This window comes from Aulostomus chinensis, chromosome 18 (genome assembly GCF_037954235.1).
Source record: "Aulostomus chinensis isolate RoL2024-O1b breed Wild chromosome 18, RoL_Achi_v1.0, whole genome shotgun sequence".
Classification (NCBI taxonomy): Eukaryota; Metazoa; Chordata; class Actinopteri; order Syngnathiformes; family Aulostomidae; genus Aulostomus; species Aulostomus chinensis.
In genome coordinates this window covers 12,185,811-12,206,177 of record NC_141337.1, presented here as the reverse complement: position 1 = coordinate 12,206,177, position 20,367 = coordinate 12,185,811, and the positions used below count along the sequence as shown (strand labels likewise).

The window sequence follows — 20,367 nt, the reverse complement described above, 5'->3', positions numbered from 1 at the left end:
GCCTACAGTCATTGTGTAGCTTCCTTAAGAAATTGCTGCTAACTTTGTTTTTTTTCCCCTCTTTTTTCCTCTCTATCCCTATGTACTCCTTTCGGTCAATTTGTTTATTTCTTGATTGGTCTTGGTCCATATGTCCGTCTGTCTGACTAACCCCAGAGATGCTACAAGTGCCAGATTGTGGGGGCGTCCCTCAGCTGCTGTTGGAGAGGCTGCTCTCATAAATATCACTATGTCTGCGCCAAAGAGATAGGTAAGAGACCAAAGCAAGAGCGAAAGAGAGCAGCAAGAGATGAAAAGGAAAGAAAGACACCATGGAGAGGGAGGAGAAATGAGGAGCAAAATTGGGAATGGAAAATTGAATGTGGGGTTGAGAAGAGAACAAAATAGGTAGGTAGAAAACTGAGGGGAAAAAATTAGAGGAGAGGGAAGAAAAAAGGAAAGGGAAAGTGGATTTGGGTAAAATGAGAGAGGGGAAATGCATCATGAAGTAACATTATTGAGTGTAAGAAGGGATTCTGAGAGGGGAGAGCAAGAAAAGGAGAAGGGAGGGGAGCTTTGAATAAAGGGAATGATGTGAGGAAATTGGGACCCTGGAGTGTGCGAGAGGGAGAGAAGGAAGAGGGAGGAGGGTGTGTATGTGTGCATTATTGACCACAACCCCTGTGGCTCCATCCATCCATTCTGCTGTCAGGGGATTGAATGTGCCTGTGTGTACACCAGCATGCATCTACAGCGTGTGCGTGCGTGTCTCTGCTTGATTGCTTGCCTAAATCTTTGCTTATTTGAGTCTTACAACCATGTTGAATGCATGTCATCATTGTGATTGTGTTTCCCTTGTTTTTGTTTCGTATGAAATTGTATCTGTCCATGTGTTGTATGGTTTCAACATGCCAACCAAGCACAGTGTGAGCATCAGAGGTCGTGCCACGTGTGCCGAGCCATCACAGGGTGCAGAGCAGGACCCCTTTTCAATCCTGCTGAGTGAACCAACCATGTCTGACTGACTGCATGTCTGCATTGCAACCCAGCCACTCAGTCTCCCCCATAGCTCTGTTACTCAGCCTGTTCTCTCCACCACTTTTGAGCAAATTTTTCATCATTTATCCAATTTTTGTTTCGTTCCCTTAGGGAAAAGGGTTCTTGTGTACATCTGGCTCCCGCTGTATTTCATTTTTTTTAATGTCCATTTCTATGTATATCTCATCCTCTCTTTCTTCTCTTTTCTTTTCTCTTTCCCTTGCCCAGGCTGCACGTTCCACGAAGATGACTTCTCCATCAAATGTCCCAAACACGAGGTAAGAAAAGCTACAAACTTGAACGAATGCAAACCAGATTTGGGGGTGAAAATACTCTCCTGAGTCTTACCAAATCATAACAGCATCCACAATTACATTCAAGAAATTAGGGAACACAGCCTCTGAGGTGTCAAGTCCACCAGAGCTTTTCCCAAGTAATCAGGGCTTTTAAAGGATGACGAGGTGTGAATGCTGCCTTTAGAACACCTCAAATGCCACATGAGCTGCTTCGATTTCTTCTCCCCTCGCTTTCCTTTTCATCATATTATATTCTTTCCCCCTGCACAGTTGGCAGTTCTTCCAAACTCTCAGCCTTTGCTATCAGCTCTTTTTAAAAAGAAAATGAGGAAAAATAAGTGTTAAAGTCATAATTTGTTTGCATCCATTACCCTAATACAGTCTCCTACAACCATGAAGGATTTGTATTTCAGTTATTTTGCTCTAAATCCCTATGCACCCTATGACCTTGGCAAGCTAAACCAGCTTCAACCACCACTAGAGGTGGAAACACTTAAAGATGTGTGGTTTATGTGTGTTACTGATGCACACCCCCTACTGTTATGACTTCAGATCAATAACAATAGCTCCCCATTATTGTTTAATAGTGCAACAGTCAGCTTTCCTGCTCGACAGACGCCATCTGCTGGTGCTGTATTTCCACTGCATCGCAAAGAGGAAGGTCAAACGGAGAAGGAGGGGTGGAGGGAGGTAGAGAGAGAGTGAGATGCTGACATTCAGCAGGGAGCATCGGTGCATTGAGGCAGCAGTGGCAGTAGCCTCCCTTCCTCCCTCCCCTCTCTGCATCTCTCTCTCCCTCCCTCCCTCCCTCACTCCTCTGTTCCTGCTCTCCTCTGTGCAGACTGACAGTGATGAAAAGCTGGCTGCTGATCAAAACACCCCACCCACCATCGCTGCCTGCTACCCTCCTCACACATTCTCTCCCACTCTCTTTCGTTCTCTCGTTATATCTTCCTATTTCCCTACTCCCGTTATTTTACCTCTACGCTCCCCTGCTGTTCCAACTCCCTCCGTCTCTCACTCGGTTTCACCTCTCATCTCTTGTGAGTTCCCTTTTCCATTTCCAGTCATCCTCCCTTCATCCCTCCTCATCCCTTCCTCTATCTCTTTCTCCCTCGTTCTCTCTTATCTCCTCTCTACTCCTCTCCCCGCCTCTCTTCACCTCAACTCCCATGTCTGAGCAGATGAAATGAGCAGAGTGTGAGAAACGGAGAGAAAAAGGAGAACAAGACAGAGGGAGATTGTTGTTAGTGGGAGAAGGCAGAGCTGTCATCAGCTGAGGGATCTGAGGCTGTTTGTGTGTGTGTGCGTGTGTGTGTGTGTGTGTGTGTGTGTGTGGGCGTGCGTGCGTGTGTGTGTGTGTGTGTGTGTGTGTGTGTGGGTCTACGCCATACCAATTTACACTGAGTAGCCTAATCAAAGTGAGGAGCAGACACACACGAACACACACACACAGGCACGTATCTACCACACCCAAGGGTCTCCCTATGAAAGTCTCTCTCTCTCCATGTGCTCACTCAGTTTCAGGATTATAGCGGGAAATCACACACACTCATATGCCTTCAACTCTGGATTCTCTACAGTTGAGGGACTCACTGTTTGCATCAACACAGGTTCATTAACTGGTTACCTGTATGTTTGTACATAATGAGTGAGAGAGACAGAGAGAGTCAGGCAGGAGGAAGGAAAACAGGCGGTGTTGTGCTGCGGTTGAGTGGGAACAAAAGACAAATGGGGGCAGTTACGTCAGAGAGCAACAGAATGAACAAAAGAGAGATAGAAAGTGAAAAGAGGGGGGGCAAAAGAAACATGTAGCAAATGGAGAGAGAAAAAACAAGAGAGTGAAGGTGCCGAAGAATGAGAGTTACTCCAGGGATGTAAACGCAGCAGGAGGGAGACGACTAAAGAAATGGAAAGCTTCCATCCCAAGGATGAAGAGAAGCAACTGGACGCTCAAGAGAAAGGCAGAAAGGGAACGAGAGATACTTGGAGGGGGGCTGCAGAGGACAATGTACCACCATCACACCAGCACAATTAGTGGGCGTTCCTGCTGTGTCTTTCACGGAGGAGCTGCTTCACAGGCCAGCTGCATCCATCTCCCCAGTCCTGCATGCTGCAGCCAGCTCACTTCCATGACTGCAGATCCGCACAGAAACACTCGACAAAAAGAGGGAGATCACACACACGTGAGCTTCGGCGGGAGGCACTTCCACGAGCATGCATGAGTGCTGCAGCATTTAAGATTATTAAAAGACATTCTGCCTGGTTTTATGATAGAATGACACGTGCATTTAGAGCATAAATTCCAGTAAATGTGACTGCCAGGCTACAAAATGAAGACCTCATAACCTCTGGCTCAGCTCTGACATTTCTACCAGCATGTTTATGATGTGCATTTATGTCTCTCTCTGCAGGATTTGTAAGATATTCCATCTCCACCACCTATCCAGCCAGGCAGGCACCACCCATCCAGCAAGGCGAAGAAGCCACAAAATCTATTAAAAAATGGCAGACAGATGACAGACAAGCATGTCAGCCAATGGGGCGGGGGTGGGGGGGAGCCATGGCTGCATCGAGGTGGAGAATAGTTTCTCCGTGAACCCAGCCTGGAACGGTGTTTTCTCAACGGAGCCTGTTCTTGGAAGGCAGAAGGCAGCGGCGCTGTTTAACAGGAGGATGGACGGCTCTTTAGAGACCATGTGCCGCCTAGGGCCCAGCGCACAGGGGGGGCTGTTTGAAATGCAGAGCAAGGAACGCGTGTATGTGTTCTGCCTTCGGATGGGTTGCTATCATATTCAGACACCTGGCAGACACTGATTGGACAGGAACATCCATCTGGCCACCTTGTCTGTGGGCCAAGAGGGGTGTGTGTATGTGTGTGTGTGTGTGTGTGTGGTGTGTGTGTGTGTGTGTGTGTGTGTGTGTGTGTGTGCGTGCGCGTGTGCATGCGCGTGCACGCTTGCATGTGATCGTCACAGAATTGTCATTGTACAACCAGGTCATCAGTGTGCGTGTGTGCGTGCCTGCGTGTGTGTGTGTGTGCGCACGTGTGCGCGCACGTGCGTGTGTGAAGAAGCGCATCTCCAATGCAAGATGTCATGCATCGAAATACAGCAGCCAACCGTTGGATGTACTATCTCAATATGTATGTGTTTGAAACAAGAGAGGCGACATGAAACAAAACAGGAAACTGTACATGATGATGTGCTTTACAGGTTCTAAATATTCTGATATCGAAGAGTTAACAAAAAATGGACGCAGTATTTTAATATCTTATCTTCTGAGATGTATTTTGGTGTGCATTATGACTATACAACATCATTGAGTCACCCTTGGTATATGTCAGGCTTTGTGTTCTTCAGAAATAATACTAATAATTAAAAAAAAAAGAGATATGAAAAAAGGCTCTATTTAAGAGTGTTAACTACCATTCAACTGTGTGCACATTCAGTATGTACAGTAAACACCATCAATCCATCATCATCATCATCATCATCATCATCATCATCATCACGTGACAGGTTGCAGATCAGGTCATCTCACTTCATTCTATCGATGTACAGTTCAGAAGTATTACTGTTCGCCATGATGTATACTTACTTCACTTACCACACCCGTGCAGAACGATATACATCCAGTTGAGCTCTCATGAAGCACCTGTCTGTTTGTGTATCTCAAATGTAGCCTCTCTCACTCTGCCGTGCTACCTAACAGCACCCTGCGCCGGTGTTAGTTTAAAGTACTGGTCAAGGAGACATATTTAAGTATTAGAGCATAAAAGAAAGTGCAAAAACGCCACACCAAACTTTCTCTTTTATGAAGCTCATTATTTAATTGTGTATATAAGTATTTGATGCTGTTTAAATGTAAGATGTGATGTACTAATATAATTGTGTATAGTATTTCCTAGAGATGTTTATTTTATATAAAATGGAATATGTTATTGCTTATAAAATATTATTAAAAGAATCCATTGATGAAAATATTATGATCTTTTTTGGGAATGTCACTTGTCCTAAGTTGGAGCATGCCGTTTTATTGATTTTCATGTCTTTGTTTGGACTCGATGACTCAGCATCACTTTGTTTGACATGTTTTTTGTAACGCCAATGTTAAATATACCAGCACCTTTCAATGCTGCTATGGCCGATGCCTGCTCTTCTTTTCTTTTCTTTTTTTTTGTCTCTTCTTGTACATGCACTCATGAACATCCACACACCAGAGACAACTTTGTGCAGCTGTTCCCATAAGCCACCCAGAAGTTATTATTCTCCAATTGTAATTATTACTACCACCGCTCCTGTCTTTTAGATTGAAATTTTCCATTTTTTACAAATTTTTCCACAATTTTGAGGAAGGTCACTCATTGGAAAATCTCTTTACACATGAAAAATATGAAAAAGAAATTAAAAAGATAAACCAGCAGTCAGTTTACTTCTGTACATAGGGATGAACAATCCTGGATCAGGACGGCACGGTGGTGCAGTGGTCAGCACTGTAGCCTCACAGCAAGAAGGTTCTGGGTTCGAGCCCCGGCTCCAGCACGGGATCTTTCTGTGTGGAGTCTCCATGTTCTCCCTGTTCCTGTGTGGGTTCTCTCTGGTACTCCAGCTTCCTCCCACAGTCCAAAGACCTAAAGATGATGATTGATACTCTAAATTGACCGTAGGTGTGACTGTGAGTGTGAATGGTTGTCTGTCTCTATGTGTTGGCCCTGTGATGGACTGGTGACCCGCCCAGGGTGAACCCCGCCTCTCGCCTGAAGCTGCTGGGATAGGATCCAGCCCCCACGACCCTTGACAAGATAGAAATTATAACTTTCAGAAATGACCAATATCTGGCAATATGCAGGCGTTACTGTGCAGCCGTAACTCTGTATTTGCTCAAGATTATTGACAGGCTACAACATAAAAGGTAAATTAGTACAAATCAACCAAGAGTTTTTGTTTCTCATTTGATCTTAGCCGATCCCCATATACTCTTAAGACACAGGTATTCATAAAGTCAGTTGCCATAACTTGCCCCAAATTTTTCTGGCTTAAATATTGTTTTCAGTTTCCCTTTCAAATTCCATGACTTTTTCAGGTTTTTCATGACCTTGAAACTTGCAGGCAACTCATTACATTTTTTTTTGGGGGGGGGGGGGGTAAAATGGATTTTGGAACACAAATCACGGGAAACACAAAAGTCTTCTTTAAAAAATATTTTAATATTTACATCATACAAGGAAAGAAAAACAAGAACATGGAAGAGATGAAAAGATGTGAGGACACACGAAACAATACTTCTAAGACATGTTTCGCTTCGCATTCATTTCAAACCCAGTCTGTCACAATAGTGACACACAACAAAATTTACTGGTCCTGGAACAAATAACATGCCAGTTTTTTTTCTTTTCTTTTTTGGAACTGTTCTAAAAAACAACAACAACAACAACAACAACAACAACAACAACAACAATTACCGGTGGTTCGCTGGGAGCTACAAAAGAAAAAGCAGGAGAAGATCCTCTTTGGAACAGTCAGTTATTTTGCAATTGTCTGCGTGACTTGTGTAACACATTACAAAAGTGATCCAAGGTTCACATTTATGGTTCTTGATGTGCTGTGACACAACTTAACACCGTCAACATGTCAAAATCATTGGTGCACGCGTGTGCAACAGTGTAAAAGGTCAATTTGAGTCAGACCACATGACTCAAATGTCAATTTCTGGAAGTTGATACTGCCGCTAGTTCAACACGCCTGTCGCCATGGCAATAGAGTACAGCCTGGTCAAGTGCTACCAAAGACAAACAGGCTCATGGGAACAAAAGTATCACTCTGCTTATGCAAAATACTGCTTAATCAAAATTATACAGATTATAAATACACTTTAAAATATTTACATGTCAAAACTGGAAAAAAAAAACAACCTCTATGAAAATAACCTCATAAAGCTATATTATTTATTATCTCATTGAAATCAGCCTCGCAGGCCTAGTGCAGATAGGGACAAAGGGCTTGTTCAGTGGGTGACATCAGGTCTCACACAGACAAGGCGCCGCTATTTCAACAACCTGTGCTACGGCTTCCCACCGAACAAGCCCACAGTCTGACCAATCCGAGTTTGGTCTTTTTCCTCTCAAGAGGTCTCTCACTCTACAGCCAATCAGAAGAGCCAGCCACTCCGACCTGCCGAGCAATCTGCCTGTAGAAGCTGCATCGATCACATAGACTCCAGGGGGGAAGGAGGAGGGGGCGGGGCTAAACTGAATCAATGCAGGGCCAATATCTCTTTCATGCTTCACACACTCACCACATTCACACGACACTCTCCACCAGGAGGTTGTGATGGCTCCCCTCTGTGGTCAAACTGGGGCACTGCAACTCTTTCCCACAAGCTTGTCATTATTCCGGGAATAATCCACAACAACAACAACAATAACGTGAGTATGACCTCTACAAGCGCCTTCCGATGAGGGGGTGGTGGGAGGGAGGGACAATCCATCAGTCAGTTTGATAGGAATCTGAATAGTTTATTGAATATATTCAACAGCTGCACGCTAAAATGTCTGTGTAGTTGTGTGAGTGTGTGTTTGGGGGGCGGGGGGCATAATTCTCTTCCTGTGTGTTAAAGATGGTTCTATGTACAGCGCATGGCTCTCCCATCCCTCCCCCTCTCGCATCTCTCTAGCTGTTGGTGACAGTGGTGCCGCTGCCCAGCTTGATGATCATTTGTTGGCAGTCATGGAGGGTCCTCTTGTCTCCCAGCTTCTCCAGGGTGCGGGCGGCGTCTGCCAGCATGCCCACCCTTTGTCCAGGAGCCGACAGAAAGGAGGGGGGAAGGTAGCTGCACGCCAGCATCACAGCCTCCGCCTGCTCCCGCTGGCCTGGCCGCGTCTCGCACTCCTCTGCAGGGCAAAACAAAACCGAAAAAAAAGACACACACACACAAAGGATGTTGTTACTGGGGTGACTCAACTGAGCTTTTCTGATGGCATTAGCCACCAGTTGGATTTCTGTGTTTTCCCCTTTAATTATAGATGTGATTTTATAAAGAACAGTTGGGGGGGGGGGGGGGGGGGGGAGACAGACAACTGTGACGATACCACCTGATTACAGCCAGTCTGCATCTCTCAGCTAACAATAGCGGCCTTTCCTAGGCATGCATGAGAAATTACAGGGAACCAATACCCAGATGTCGTAGCTCCCACTTTTACAAACTAAATGTCAACAGGACAAAGCTGACAAAACCATGCCGCTTTTATTATTAGCAAGAATCAACAGAAGTACACACACACCTGTCTTGGCTCCAGGAGTTGCTCTGCGGCGTAGTGAGCGATCCAGGAGCTGATGTGTGCGGGTGGGACTGGCTCCTGCCATCAGCCTGGCTGTAGCTTCATGGAGGAACAACTGGAAGGGATGGAGAGAAGAGAGAGATGAGAGAAGAGTCGGAGGAGGAAGAGGAGGAGGGATGAAAGCTGGCGATGACTCATACAGAATGTTCAGCTCTACCTCAGAGGAGACTTTGAAGCTTTGTGAACAACGCTGCTAAACACTTGCCTCGGGTGTGTGTGCGCTCTCCAACACTCTTGGTTGGATATTAGTAGCGGGTGATTTTGCATAGTGTAGGGTGATTTCTGCTCAACCTAGCAGCCATGGCGGCGGGTAGGAAGTAGAAAGTAGCACATCTACTAACAAATAATGCAACAGTTAGTGACAGTCTGCTTCTTTCCTCTTTTACAGCAACAACTTGAGCAGAACGCTAACCAACAACCAGCAGTTTAAAAGCACACCACTCACTTCCTCTGTGTGTATGCGTGCACCTATCCATGATGTCATGTGTGGACCACAGCTTCATTGCAAAGATGGCATTTCTGTCTGCTGAAATAACAAACCCACTTGATACTAACACCTAATTACACTTCAAAGGGGCCCATTATGCTAATGATCAGGAGGGCGGGGCTTAGCGCTTCTTGTGCTCTGCAGTGAAGTAAGATTTCACCCATTTTTGGAATTTAGAACAAAAAACATCAATATGTCAATGCACATACTGCAACAGACACCATGGCTAAATCAATGAGGGAAACAGAGGGGGCGGGAGGTAGCTGTGTTTCATGTGTGTTTAAATGTGTATAAGATTGTCAGTGTTTTCCTTAGGAGTTTAAATATTTAACTTAATAAAAAAAACTGCATAATAACCCAAAAACGTGCTGAAATATTGTAGGCCTTGTATTATTCTTTTCCCCCATGCAGTTAGACACTAGCTGGTGAAAACGTAAGTGACGGATAAAAACAAAATCATTGGATGTGCTATATCAGGTAGATGTTGGCATCAATCAGCATCACCAGGAATTGGACAAAAATATGAAATTCTAATATTCCAACTCATTTCTATAGCGCATGACAGCATAACACAACAACATGTGCGTGTGTGTGTGTGTGTGTCATCAGCTTGACTTTGGATGTGTGAGAGTGTGTCTGAAATCTGCTCCCTCGGAGTAAAAAGGGCTACAATGACTTGTCTAACTTTTTGTTTTTTTAACGTACTCTTCGCATTGCAGGTCTGAAGCTCTGCGCCAGCTTGCGTAAGGAACTGAGATCCTGCTGAAAGCCTTGGAGCTCTGGCGGGGAGGCCTGGTGGACCCCCACAGGGTTGCTGGCACCCACTGAACCTGACCCTGCTGGAGCAGCCCCCTGCTGCTGCAGACGCCACACGTTAGTCCTCATCACCAACAGCAGGTCACCCAACAGCAACTGGACAACCTGCGGGGAAATGTTCAGGGTTTACAAGAGGACTAGAAGAGGGTGATGCACCCTGCTGACTGATGTAAATAAACTGGAATTCCACAAGTGTCTCCAACAACCTTCTATAAGAATAGATGTAATTGTTGGTTTGTTACATTTTGCACTTGTATGTGATCTGCTGTTTGTGGCCCAGCTCTGTGTTGCACTGCAGGTACATTGCACTACATTGAGACACACATGCAATGCAACTACAATGCACCACAGCTCTGGTCATAGACACACACCCACACCCACGCACGCGCGCACACACACACACCCATCCACCAGCATAACCATCTGCTTAACACCAGAGGACAGGACGCTGTAGTATCAGAGGGGACTTGCTACGGGGCTTTGTACTGTGAAAATTGTATGTGCGTGTGTGTACACTGATTATGCATGTGTGTGGGCAATTTCCTCTGTTTACAACTTTATACACACACATGTGTCGGCACATCTGTCACTGTTAGAGGTTTGAAAAAAGAAAGAATTTCAATGCAAATGCCATCGCCCTCAAACAAACAGCCCTCATAGGAATAATAAAAATCAACGACTTTTACGAGTACACATTTGCAAGTGTGTGTGTGTGTGTGTGTGTGTGTACCTTGTCTAAACTAGAGCTGTGGCAGTGTGGTCCTAGGTTGAGGCTGTCTCTGAGCAGGGTGCTGGCCTTGTCGCTGTAGCTTAGACTTAACTGGCAGTTTTCTGGCTTGGACAGCAGAGCCCGTACCGCCCTGAAAGTGTTCAGACATGCCTTAGGCAGAAGGCTCCTGACAGATTGTGGAGGGGGAGGGGGGAGAGAGAGAAAAAAAAAACCCCACAAGTTAAAGAAGTGGCGATGTGCACATGTGTCCTCTGGGTGGCATTACAAGAAACGTCTTCAATTTGTCTATGTTCAACTCACTCTGCGTTCTGCAAAGTGCGGGGCAGGTGTTCCACAGTTGGATACAATCTCTTCGCTGCAGTGTCGTCTCCTTGGAGCCAGTTGATGATCACCACAGTGACTGAAGACCACCACTTGGAGTGGGGGTCGCAGCCTGGAAGTTGAGACAGACAGACAGACAGACAGACAGACAGACACACACACACACACAACACACACAAAAAGACAAGCACAAATATTTGAATCCCTTACTGCCCACTTTCAGTTTTAACATTCATTCCATTACATCCAGACATCTGCTGTCTGTGTTTTGACCTCTGAATCAATCTGTCTTCCCCTGCCAGCATATTCACGACATGCTGAGAGAAAGCAGCCATATTGACGACTCTCGTAAAAAAAAAAAACGCTTCATTTATCGCTCACACACACACACACACACACACCAAACTGAACCTGCCAAGAAATATCTCCTATTAAAATCCCCAAACAGCCTCTCTCTCCCTCCCACGTCTAAAGGTGATCACCAATTTGACAGCGCTGAAGATAGATAAAGCAATCTAGTGGATGCCTCCCATTCACCTGTCCCCCTCTTTGCTCTGATGAGCGATCAGTGAGAGCGAAGTGAAGTAGTGGGAGGGTTTGAAGTCAGTCCAGATGAAAGCAAGAAGAATTCCACTATCCAACTACTTGAACTCAGTAGAACATGAACTTTATCTTCCAACTTCTCAGTTTGCAAGCGCAGTATAGAAACCACCACATGAAGAGAAGATGCAGGAAAAGCAAATGTAATCAGTGATGGAGTCGGGAACCCACATGTACGCTTGATTTGCTGATGCATTCAAGTAAAACTAAAAAGGTCAGCCAGAATAATAAAACTGCTGCTAATGGCAGGCACTTAAGTTTTTAGTTGTGATATTAAATGATGAAAGCTTATGTTGCATTGCAATCCTAATTTAGACATTTCTTCGTCACAAGGTCAATTTCATCTTTTGATATATAAAAATAGACAACTGTTGACAGATACTGCAGCTGCCTTACCAGTCACTGTTGCCATGTTGGAGCCGATAGCGAAGGACTGGGAAGTGGCACCAGCCGCATCAGACGCGCTGATCAGCAGCTGGAGATATTCCAGTGCATCAGCATACTCCCTGAGGAGGGACGGACACACACACACACACACACACACACACACACACACGTTATTCTTCTGCTGCAACAAAATAAAAACTACCATTAGCAACACTACTTTTATTTCTTTGGTTGTTTTTGTGTCAAAAGTACTGATATTTGTAAAAAAAACAACAACCTTCTTTCACTCTTTGACTCGCGTCAAATACACTGCACTGCATTTTCCTGCCTCTTTTTGTACTCATCAGATCCAAACTTTATTTCAGTGCACTCTGTACTCTACGCGGTGATAACAAATTAGAATATAATCTAATCAATCGCCCAGTACACAGTGAGCAGCCACAACACTTATTAAGCAAGGGCTCTTTGATATCGTTATAAAATCAGTGATGTGGCGTGTCTGCTCAGTACATGATCGTGCTTTTAATGGTGGTTTGGCCCGATATTGAAAGCACACACTAAAACTAAAGGGTAGCGACTGGTTGGACGCTGACGAGGTTTCCTCACCCTTCGCCCTGGTTGGGACATTTCTCTCCACGCGGCTGAGCGACACAGTACAGAGCCTTTTCCAGGAGATGTTCTCTGAATGCTTGAGTCACCTGCGCCAGAGGGTCCACTGCAAGAGGAGAAACCCAAATGCTTGCATGAGTACAAAAGACAGATCTAGGCCTTAGATAACAAAGTCCCTCACGGTCAGCTGTTTGTCTACACTGACCAGTATTGCCAGCCTGGCTGTAGATGCTTTCTTTGGGAATACTGCGGATAGCCCAGTCTCCATCCACAAAGAAACGGTGACCCAGTGGGTGACAGAGCCACTGCATAGCCGGAGGCACACTGCCACTAGATGACAGGCAGGCCTGGCGGGCACTGCTCAGGAACACACGCTACATATAAAGAAAACAGGACCAAAGTTAAGTTGTGTGCGTTCTGTTCTTGCATATCTGTTAGGACAAAGATGCAGCATACGGCCTAACAATTAGGTTTCAGTTCAGTTTAGTTCAGCTTAGTCTCATGATCATTTTTACAATTCACTTTAATCAACTTATCACAGTCTCTCAAGAGGGCTGCATTTCAACTGAGAACTTTTAACAGTCCGTGTGATGATCACCAGTTAAAGCAAATAAACGTTTCAGTGCTTTAATGTATTATGAAGCTACACAAAAATGCTGCTTGAATCCGTACAAAATAAAACATTCACGTGTTACATGAAGGACATACAGAGGTGAAGTGGAGGATTCTCGGCAGGCTAGCTTTGACCCGTAGAGCTGCGGAGACGTAAACTTCAGCCAGCGTAGCGACAGGCAGACAGGAACCGGCGCACTCAGCCAGGTTCACTGCACTGAGAGCCATGTGCACCGCAGACAGGTGGCTGCCATTCAGTTTACCTGCGTGGACAGGAAAGTAGGCCTTTCATTAAAACATGCCATTTCACAGAGAGTAGTTCAGCAAATAGACATGAGTCATGCTGATAAAACAAATCACAAAAATGGTCTGACACCAATTACTTGAGCTTCATCTTTTTTTTTTTTTTGCATCTTTAGTAGAAACCTTTTATTGGCAGAAAATCAACATAAGCTGACTTTTTAATAAAAAAAAAAAAAAAAAAAGCAGGGGGCTGAGTTTCTGCTTAATCACTCTTGATTATGCCACCCGAGAGTGTTCAGTCTTGCACACAGATTTAATTTAGAAGCACAGTTTTTCCCACCGACCGACCTGTCATGTGCAGCTGATGAAGGCGGTGGTAAACCAGGGCTGCGTCCCTGCTGCTCCTGCAGGCGTCCTCTTGTAGGGGGCGGTTAGATCTCAGCCCTCCTGCCCTTGCAGCCAGCCAGCGGCCCACCCAGAGGCGCTGGAGGCAGAATCGTAGAAGGGACCACAATGCTGCACAGGCAAGGTCCAATTGGGAGGTGGGGAGAGGACGACCCAGTGCTTTCAGACAAGTCCAGAGGTTCTGACTGGCCTGGGCAAAATCCCCCTATGATGGGAGTAAGACATCAGAGATGATGAGGAAGAAAAGATAGAGAGGTGTTGCTCTTGGCTTTCTTGTTGAATCTGCTTTGAGTTGATTATATGTTCTGGTGAGGATCAAGCTCTTCGATCAGCTAAATCCACATACTCTTGCAAGGTCAAGGTCAGCCTGTTTGCGGTGCCTCCAGAACAAGACTGAGGATCCTGAGTGTGGTCTGGTTACAGGCTCTCCATACACCAACAGTCGGATCAGAACTCCCGACACCAGGATCCCGTTCAGCAGCCACACCAGTATAGTTGGTAGCATCCAATCCATCCAGCCCCATGAGTCAGCTAGAAAAGATCATTTTGAACTGTGAGCATCTTGAGCAGCCTTTTATGATGTGAAACCGTGCGTTCTGTCTCCCTGCCAACATTTATGCCGCTCATACCTGTAATGTCCACACCCAGAATGTTCCTGCCCGCCAGATGGTTGGCAGCAGCCGTGCTACCAGCCAAGCTGCTGCCGGATGAACAGAGCAGGGCGGCCAGGGGGTTGAGGGAGAGGAAGAGGAAGGTGAAGGCACACAGTGCCATGCGGGAACGGTCTAGCATGCCGCCGGCGCTGCTGCTAGCTGAAGATCTGTCCAATGTGCCTACATTAGGCTGAAAAAACAAAACAAAGCAAAAAAAAAAAAAAAGGTATTCACACATATCACATCACCATAGAGATGATAACTATGTTGACTGGTTTATAATCAGGTGGGTCACTCTGTAAACCTTAAGGCTCATATCTGATTTATTGCTGAGATCATTTATTCAATGTAGGTAGAATCAGATTAACAGATCTGAGTCACAACTAAAACTCTGAGGCATTACTTTTAAACTCCTGTAAACCTTTGAACTTTTGATGGTTATCTAAATTAAACAGCTGGAACAAAAGCTCAGACATCTACTCCAGATTGCTGTCTAGAGTTCAGGTGAGAGCTGCGTACCTTCATATCCTCCCCCATCGGACTGTCAGGTTCTGAGTCACTGCCACAATGTGAGAATGAAGTAGGGGAGCCCACATCAGAGGCTGGCGGGGTGGGCAGCTCGCTCTTCACATCAGCCTGTCCGTCAACCTCCATGGCAACCAGGTCCTTGAGAGACTCTGGAATAAATAAATAAATAAATAAATAATAAAAATATATATATATATATATATATATATATATATATATATATATATATATGAGGAACGTCCAGAAGAGCACTTGGCACTCAATCAGGGGTAGAAAAGCAGAGACACCTTTAACCGTAACTCACTTATTTATAGGCCATTAAGACTGTTTGTACTTGTCATTCCAGGATAACAGGAGCCATCAATAGACCTCATCATGAAAGGTCAACTGAATGACTTCCTTCCGAGGAAGATAAAATAAACCGCGGGGAGGTGGTTAAGGAATATATATATAAAAAAAAAGAGGTTTTAAGCGCTTACTGTTTTTCTGGGCGACCATTTTTAGAGCGATGTTCTCCTGTTTGAGTTTCTGGTTGGCCTGCTGAAGGTAACGGATGTAGTCGATGGCTTTCCTCAGCACTGCAGACTTGTTGAGCTGTAGCGGAAGAAAAGAAAGAATTAATTCCCCAAAATAACTGATAAAAATAGTATATGTTATAATAGTTCATGGCTGTTGAGCTGAACCCAGTTTAAAAGTAGGGCCCTATTGTCAAGTCTGTCACCATATCTGATTGATAAAGTACATCATAACACATAGTAGTTAGCATCAACTGTTTACTTTCCTTTTACTGGCAGCAACTAGATACCAGATCAAAAATTTGATCATTTACTTTTTTCCCCACTAGTTATAATAGGAGTCTATAATTTCAATCAGCATGTTATTAATCTTCATCAAAGATATTGCAGTGATACTAAGGAAGATACTTTTTCCTACCTTGGCTTCAGTTCCCGCCACCAGGTCTTTCAGCTCCACAATTTTGTCATTGATGGAGGAGCGATAACGTTTCTCGATGGCGTTGTGAGCAGTGCGCTTCTCTCCCTTGTGCGGCAGGCCAGCTGGCTTACCAGTGATGGCGATGCGGTTGATTGGCAGCTTGTCTGTGTCAACCATGACGGGTACGGTGGTCAGGATTGTACCCCCGCCCATAAAAGCCTGAGGAGGTAGGAGGAGAGGCACGAGGTCAAAAATGCACTTGGATGATGGCTTCATAATCATTTTAGCTTAATGTACTTCTCTGTTCTAATTACCGTTCTGAACTTTGCCCTTGTGAGTGTGATGTCACATTTCTCTTCTACGTACACTGCAGGAATGATTGAACTAAATTGCGGAATGTGCCAACCTGCAGTGAGGTGCTCTGCACTGGGGTGGTGGTGGCCAGGGATGAGGGCGACGACACCGTGACCATGCAGGGGTCATGCTTCAGAGTGGTCAACAGCAGAGATTCAGCCTTGATGAACTGAGGTTGTAATAACACCTGAGAAACACACACACACACACACACACATTAGAAGAGATTAACTTGAAATCTGATACTAGAACTACAAATCCAGCGAGTGCACACTTACAGGTACTTGCTGTACATGAGGTGCGATGGTCTGAGCTGGTGGGCTTGCCGACGTGGCCAGCAGAGGAGAGGTGGTGGTGAGTCCTCCGAGCGGAGCGGGAATAGCCACTGGCTGAACACTCGGAGGTGAGGAAGACAAGCTGGGGGCTGGTTGGCTCACACTGCCAGGACTCCCAGCTAGGGGGGAAAAAAACAAAAAACAAAACACAGCGACTTTGTTCAGCCTCACAAGGACAGGGCAACATGATCAAAAATTAAGTCTTTTTTTTTATATATGGATGTATCAAAAATATCACGCTATCTGCTTGGTACAGAATATCACATGCCAAATAATCCAACAGATGTTCAACATACTGGTTTGTGTGATAAGAATCTACTGAAAGCAATTTGCACGTGACATTTCAGAAATAGTTCGATAAAAAAAAATGTATCATCTGCTTTTTAGCTCTCACTTGGACAACAAAATGCAATGAAAGTATTTCTTCAAAAAAAAAAAAAAAATTCCCCCTCAGTAAATTTTGTGTGATTCTAAATCTGTCAAATTGGTACACTCAATGATGCTTAAGTGAGCCCAATTATTTTTCCAAGTGCTCCTGGGAAAAAAACGAAACGGTGAGGTTACAATCACATAAGCCTGAACAAGTTGGTGTATGCAGTATATTCATCTATACAGTTGGAACACAGAGGCAGGACCATGAGACTCTGTCACCACCTGGTTATAGGTTTGTAGACCACTGGGTGACCTGCTATCTCATTAGAAACCACTGATAGCAACATTCAGTGTGTCACATCAGGTGACTTATCAGCTCCAACAGGGACGGTGATTGCAATCCATTGCACCAGTTACAAGACTGGGGAAATTTCTCAAGGAGTACTAAAAGGATGCACTGCATCTGCATTTACTACCACAAGCAAGATTTTCTGTCTTCTTCCTTATAAAAAGATAAAACACAATGTTTACCGAGATAAACCAAACAGCACTTGTTACCTGTGTAGCTGTTCTGGCTGTAACTGGTCCGGGTCTGTTGGGTCTGCAGCGGGGCCTGCTGGGCCTGGGGTTGGGGTTGGGGCTGTGGTGGGGTCTGAGGTGCAGAAGAGGTGAAAAGCGTCTGGGGTGAGGAGCTGAACACTGGGTTGGGTCCTGGTGAGTTCAGAGGTGACGCTGGATGGGTTGGAGTAGACTGACTGAGAATAGGTTGGGGCTGTTCCACCTTGGTGTGTCTGAGGCTCTGAGCCGGCTGTGGGGAGGTTGGCTGCTGCCTCAGGGGGGCATTGGGTATCTGGGCAAGTGGGGACTGCTGGAAGGTGGGGGGCTGGAAGGCCTTGTCTGGAGTAGAGGAGCTACGGGTGATGGGAGGACCAAGGAGGGCATCCAGGTGGGGGGTACTGCTCTGGATAGAGGAGGAAGAAGAGGATGGAGGGGTGGTGGTAGTGGTGGTGGTGGTGGAGGGAGGGGGGGCTGCTGTGGTGATGGACTGGGTCAAACAAGGGAGCTCCTGGTTGGGTGTAGGCCCTGTGTACGGAGGGTTGTCAAACAGTCCTCCAAACTCCATGTCCTGGTTGTTGATGAGCTGCAGCATGTCTGGAGACACCAGAGTCACTGTTAGTCTTATTAACTAATTAAACACTAATGAAAATAGTCACATATGGTGAGTTTTACAGCTTCAGCGTGAGAGTTACATGTTAGGACAATTGATTTATCAAAAGGACAACTTGGAAGGAAAGCAAAATATTTGTTGAAGACCCCTTGTGTGTTCAAATGTGCACTTTTAATAAAATACTGCCCTCACTTTATATCCTACGGACTTAGACATCTTTGTTTGACACAGATCTTCACACACACACAAATCACACCCTCAGCATTTGTTGAGTTTTTCAATGAAAATAATAACAGTGTTGCACATCATATCCAATTGCAAAAGCAGTCAAAATCGTCAGAACTCGATATTGTCTTTCAAAAGTGTACAGCCCTATGAAAAGAAATGGCTCTGAATATAAAGGGCAAGGCATGTTTGGGGAAACTCCAACTCTACTCATCATCAAAAAACACTTAATAGTAAACTGGGTATCCTGCACTCAATTCTACACTTGAGCAGTGCTTGCAGTAATCATCACTGAGATTAAAAAAAAAAAAAAAAAAAAAATTATAAATGCCACAAAACTAAACACTTGTGTCACAATTGTTTTTTATGAATAAAATGCAATGGAAATTGCCAAACAGTCTGTTTAAAAGTAAACTTCTTTACTTTATTTGGGTCCTACTTGGAATTTATTTGGGAAAAAAAAACAATAGGGTTTCCACGGAACTGTTACATCCTTTTTCTGAAAATAAGCTGAATGATTACAAATCGCTGAATATGACCTGTGTTTTTTCCCATATATTGGAAAACCTGAGTGTGTGTTATGTGTGTGTGTGTGTGTGTGTCTGTGTATGTGCAGTCAAACACAGCAGCCTGGATTTGTAAACCGGCGTTTTATATGAGGTGATCGTTCTTGACCAATCAGAGTGCGTCTCGGAGACTTGCTATGCCGATCAGTCCAAGACGGAAAGGGAGGGTGCGCCGTCTGTGGCAGCATCACACAGGGAGGTTACTGTCGGTCATACTTGGGACGCTACTGAGCGCATTTGCAGAGTTGTTGAGTGCATTTTTCCCAAGTCTTTTTAATTCCAGACAATTACATATCTAACATTAAAAAAGCAAGTACGTAAAAAAGTTAAAAAAAATATTACACCTGGGTAATACCATTGTTTGAGGTTTTAATTATATCCCTAAAATTACAGAACGCAGGCGGTTCAAATGAATAAGAGTTAACATTACGCACAATGCACTAAATCAGTATGGAAAGAAAGGATAAATTCTGTTCAGTCAAACAATTTGTGAAGGCTTGAACAAATGAGCCACCATAGACTGTGTGAACCTAGCAAGGTGGAATGAACGACAGTAACCCCTGTCTGTGGAGCAGGCTGGGGGCGGGGCGCCCCCACGATCATGTTAGCATGCTAGCCTCACCTAGCTAACCTGCTTTGTGTATCAGGCAGACCTATTATGCATTATTAGGAGAAGTTGTTGTAAGAGCACAAAAATAAACAAAAAAATACGTATATTATTCTAATTGCATACAATTTCAGCTCAGCCAATTTGAGAGGAAACCAGCAAATGGTTAGCTAGTTAAAGCTACTTTAAGTGCTAAAATCTACAATGTATATCAAATTGGATACACACAGTGGAGACACTGGCCTTTTTTATTTTATAAAGTATTTAATATACTGGAAATAATCCAAGCCGGACAAGTGAAAACAAAGCAATGCACGACCAGTGTCATTGGTACACATGTGTAAAAATAAACATATTACCGTGACTGAGTTGGCTAGCTAGCTAGTAGCCACAATTGTGGTTTCTTACCATCAATGTCGTTTAAGAGAGCCGTGTCAATATCGCTGGGGTCATTAAGCGACAATGTTGGATCCAGATTATCCAACGAGGGATCGTCAAACGACAGGTTGTTCATCTTCACAGTTGTGCCTGACCATCCAATGCAGACTTGAGTGGTTGATACAAATCACGGTGGGGGGAAAAATCCAGGAACCTCTCAGATAGCTACAAATACCAAGACCCCAAATCTACCTGAAACATGCGCCGAGAGTGAGCTGAAACTTTTCTGCCGATTTTGTCAACTAGCCAGTCACCGCTACCCCCATGATCGTTCAGGGGAAACTTGTCAAGCCAAGACAAACACTGAAGCTCGGTCCAGCCTAACC

General features: G+C 44.8%; 2 protein-coding genes across 2 annotated transcripts in view; one reads left to right on the top strand and one right to left on the bottom strand.

The window, feature by feature from the left end:
* The window catches only part of rai1 (retinoic acid induced 1), a 59,101-nt gene extending 53,486 nt beyond the window's left edge, over nucleotides 1-5,615 (top strand). Inside the window, exons 3-5 of the mRNA XM_086185436.1 lie at nucleotides 157-250; nucleotides 1,246-1,295; nucleotides 3,728-5,615. Coding sequence (XP_086041562.1) covers nucleotides 157-250; nucleotides 1,246-1,295; nucleotides 3,728-3,736 — 153 coding nt within the window. The 3' untranslated portion in view covers nucleotides 3,737-5,615. The remainder of the gene's footprint in view (nucleotides 1-156; nucleotides 251-1,245; nucleotides 1,296-3,727) is intronic.
* An 885-nt stretch (nucleotides 5,616-6,500) lies between these two features.
* On the bottom strand, nucleotides 6,501-20,367 carry srebf1 (sterol regulatory element binding transcription factor 1). Its single transcript, XM_086184413.1, has 19 exons — nucleotides 20,012-20,367; nucleotides 17,596-18,189; nucleotides 16,609-16,784; nucleotides 16,383-16,517; nucleotides 15,977-16,195; nucleotides 15,523-15,637; nucleotides 15,035-15,192; nucleotides 14,492-14,705; nucleotides 14,209-14,393; nucleotides 13,806-14,067; nucleotides 13,311-13,477; nucleotides 12,808-12,976; nucleotides 12,600-12,708; nucleotides 12,003-12,112; nucleotides 10,986-11,118; nucleotides 10,686-10,851; nucleotides 9,845-10,060; nucleotides 8,596-8,707; nucleotides 6,501-8,205 (listed from the first exon to the last, which is right to left on the bottom strand). The coding sequence occupies exons 1-19, from the start codon at nucleotides 20,115-20,117 to the stop codon at nucleotides 7,985-7,987; spliced, it is 3,567 nt and encodes a 1,188-aa protein (XP_086040539.1). The 5' UTR covers nucleotides 20,118-20,367; the 3' UTR covers nucleotides 6,501-7,984.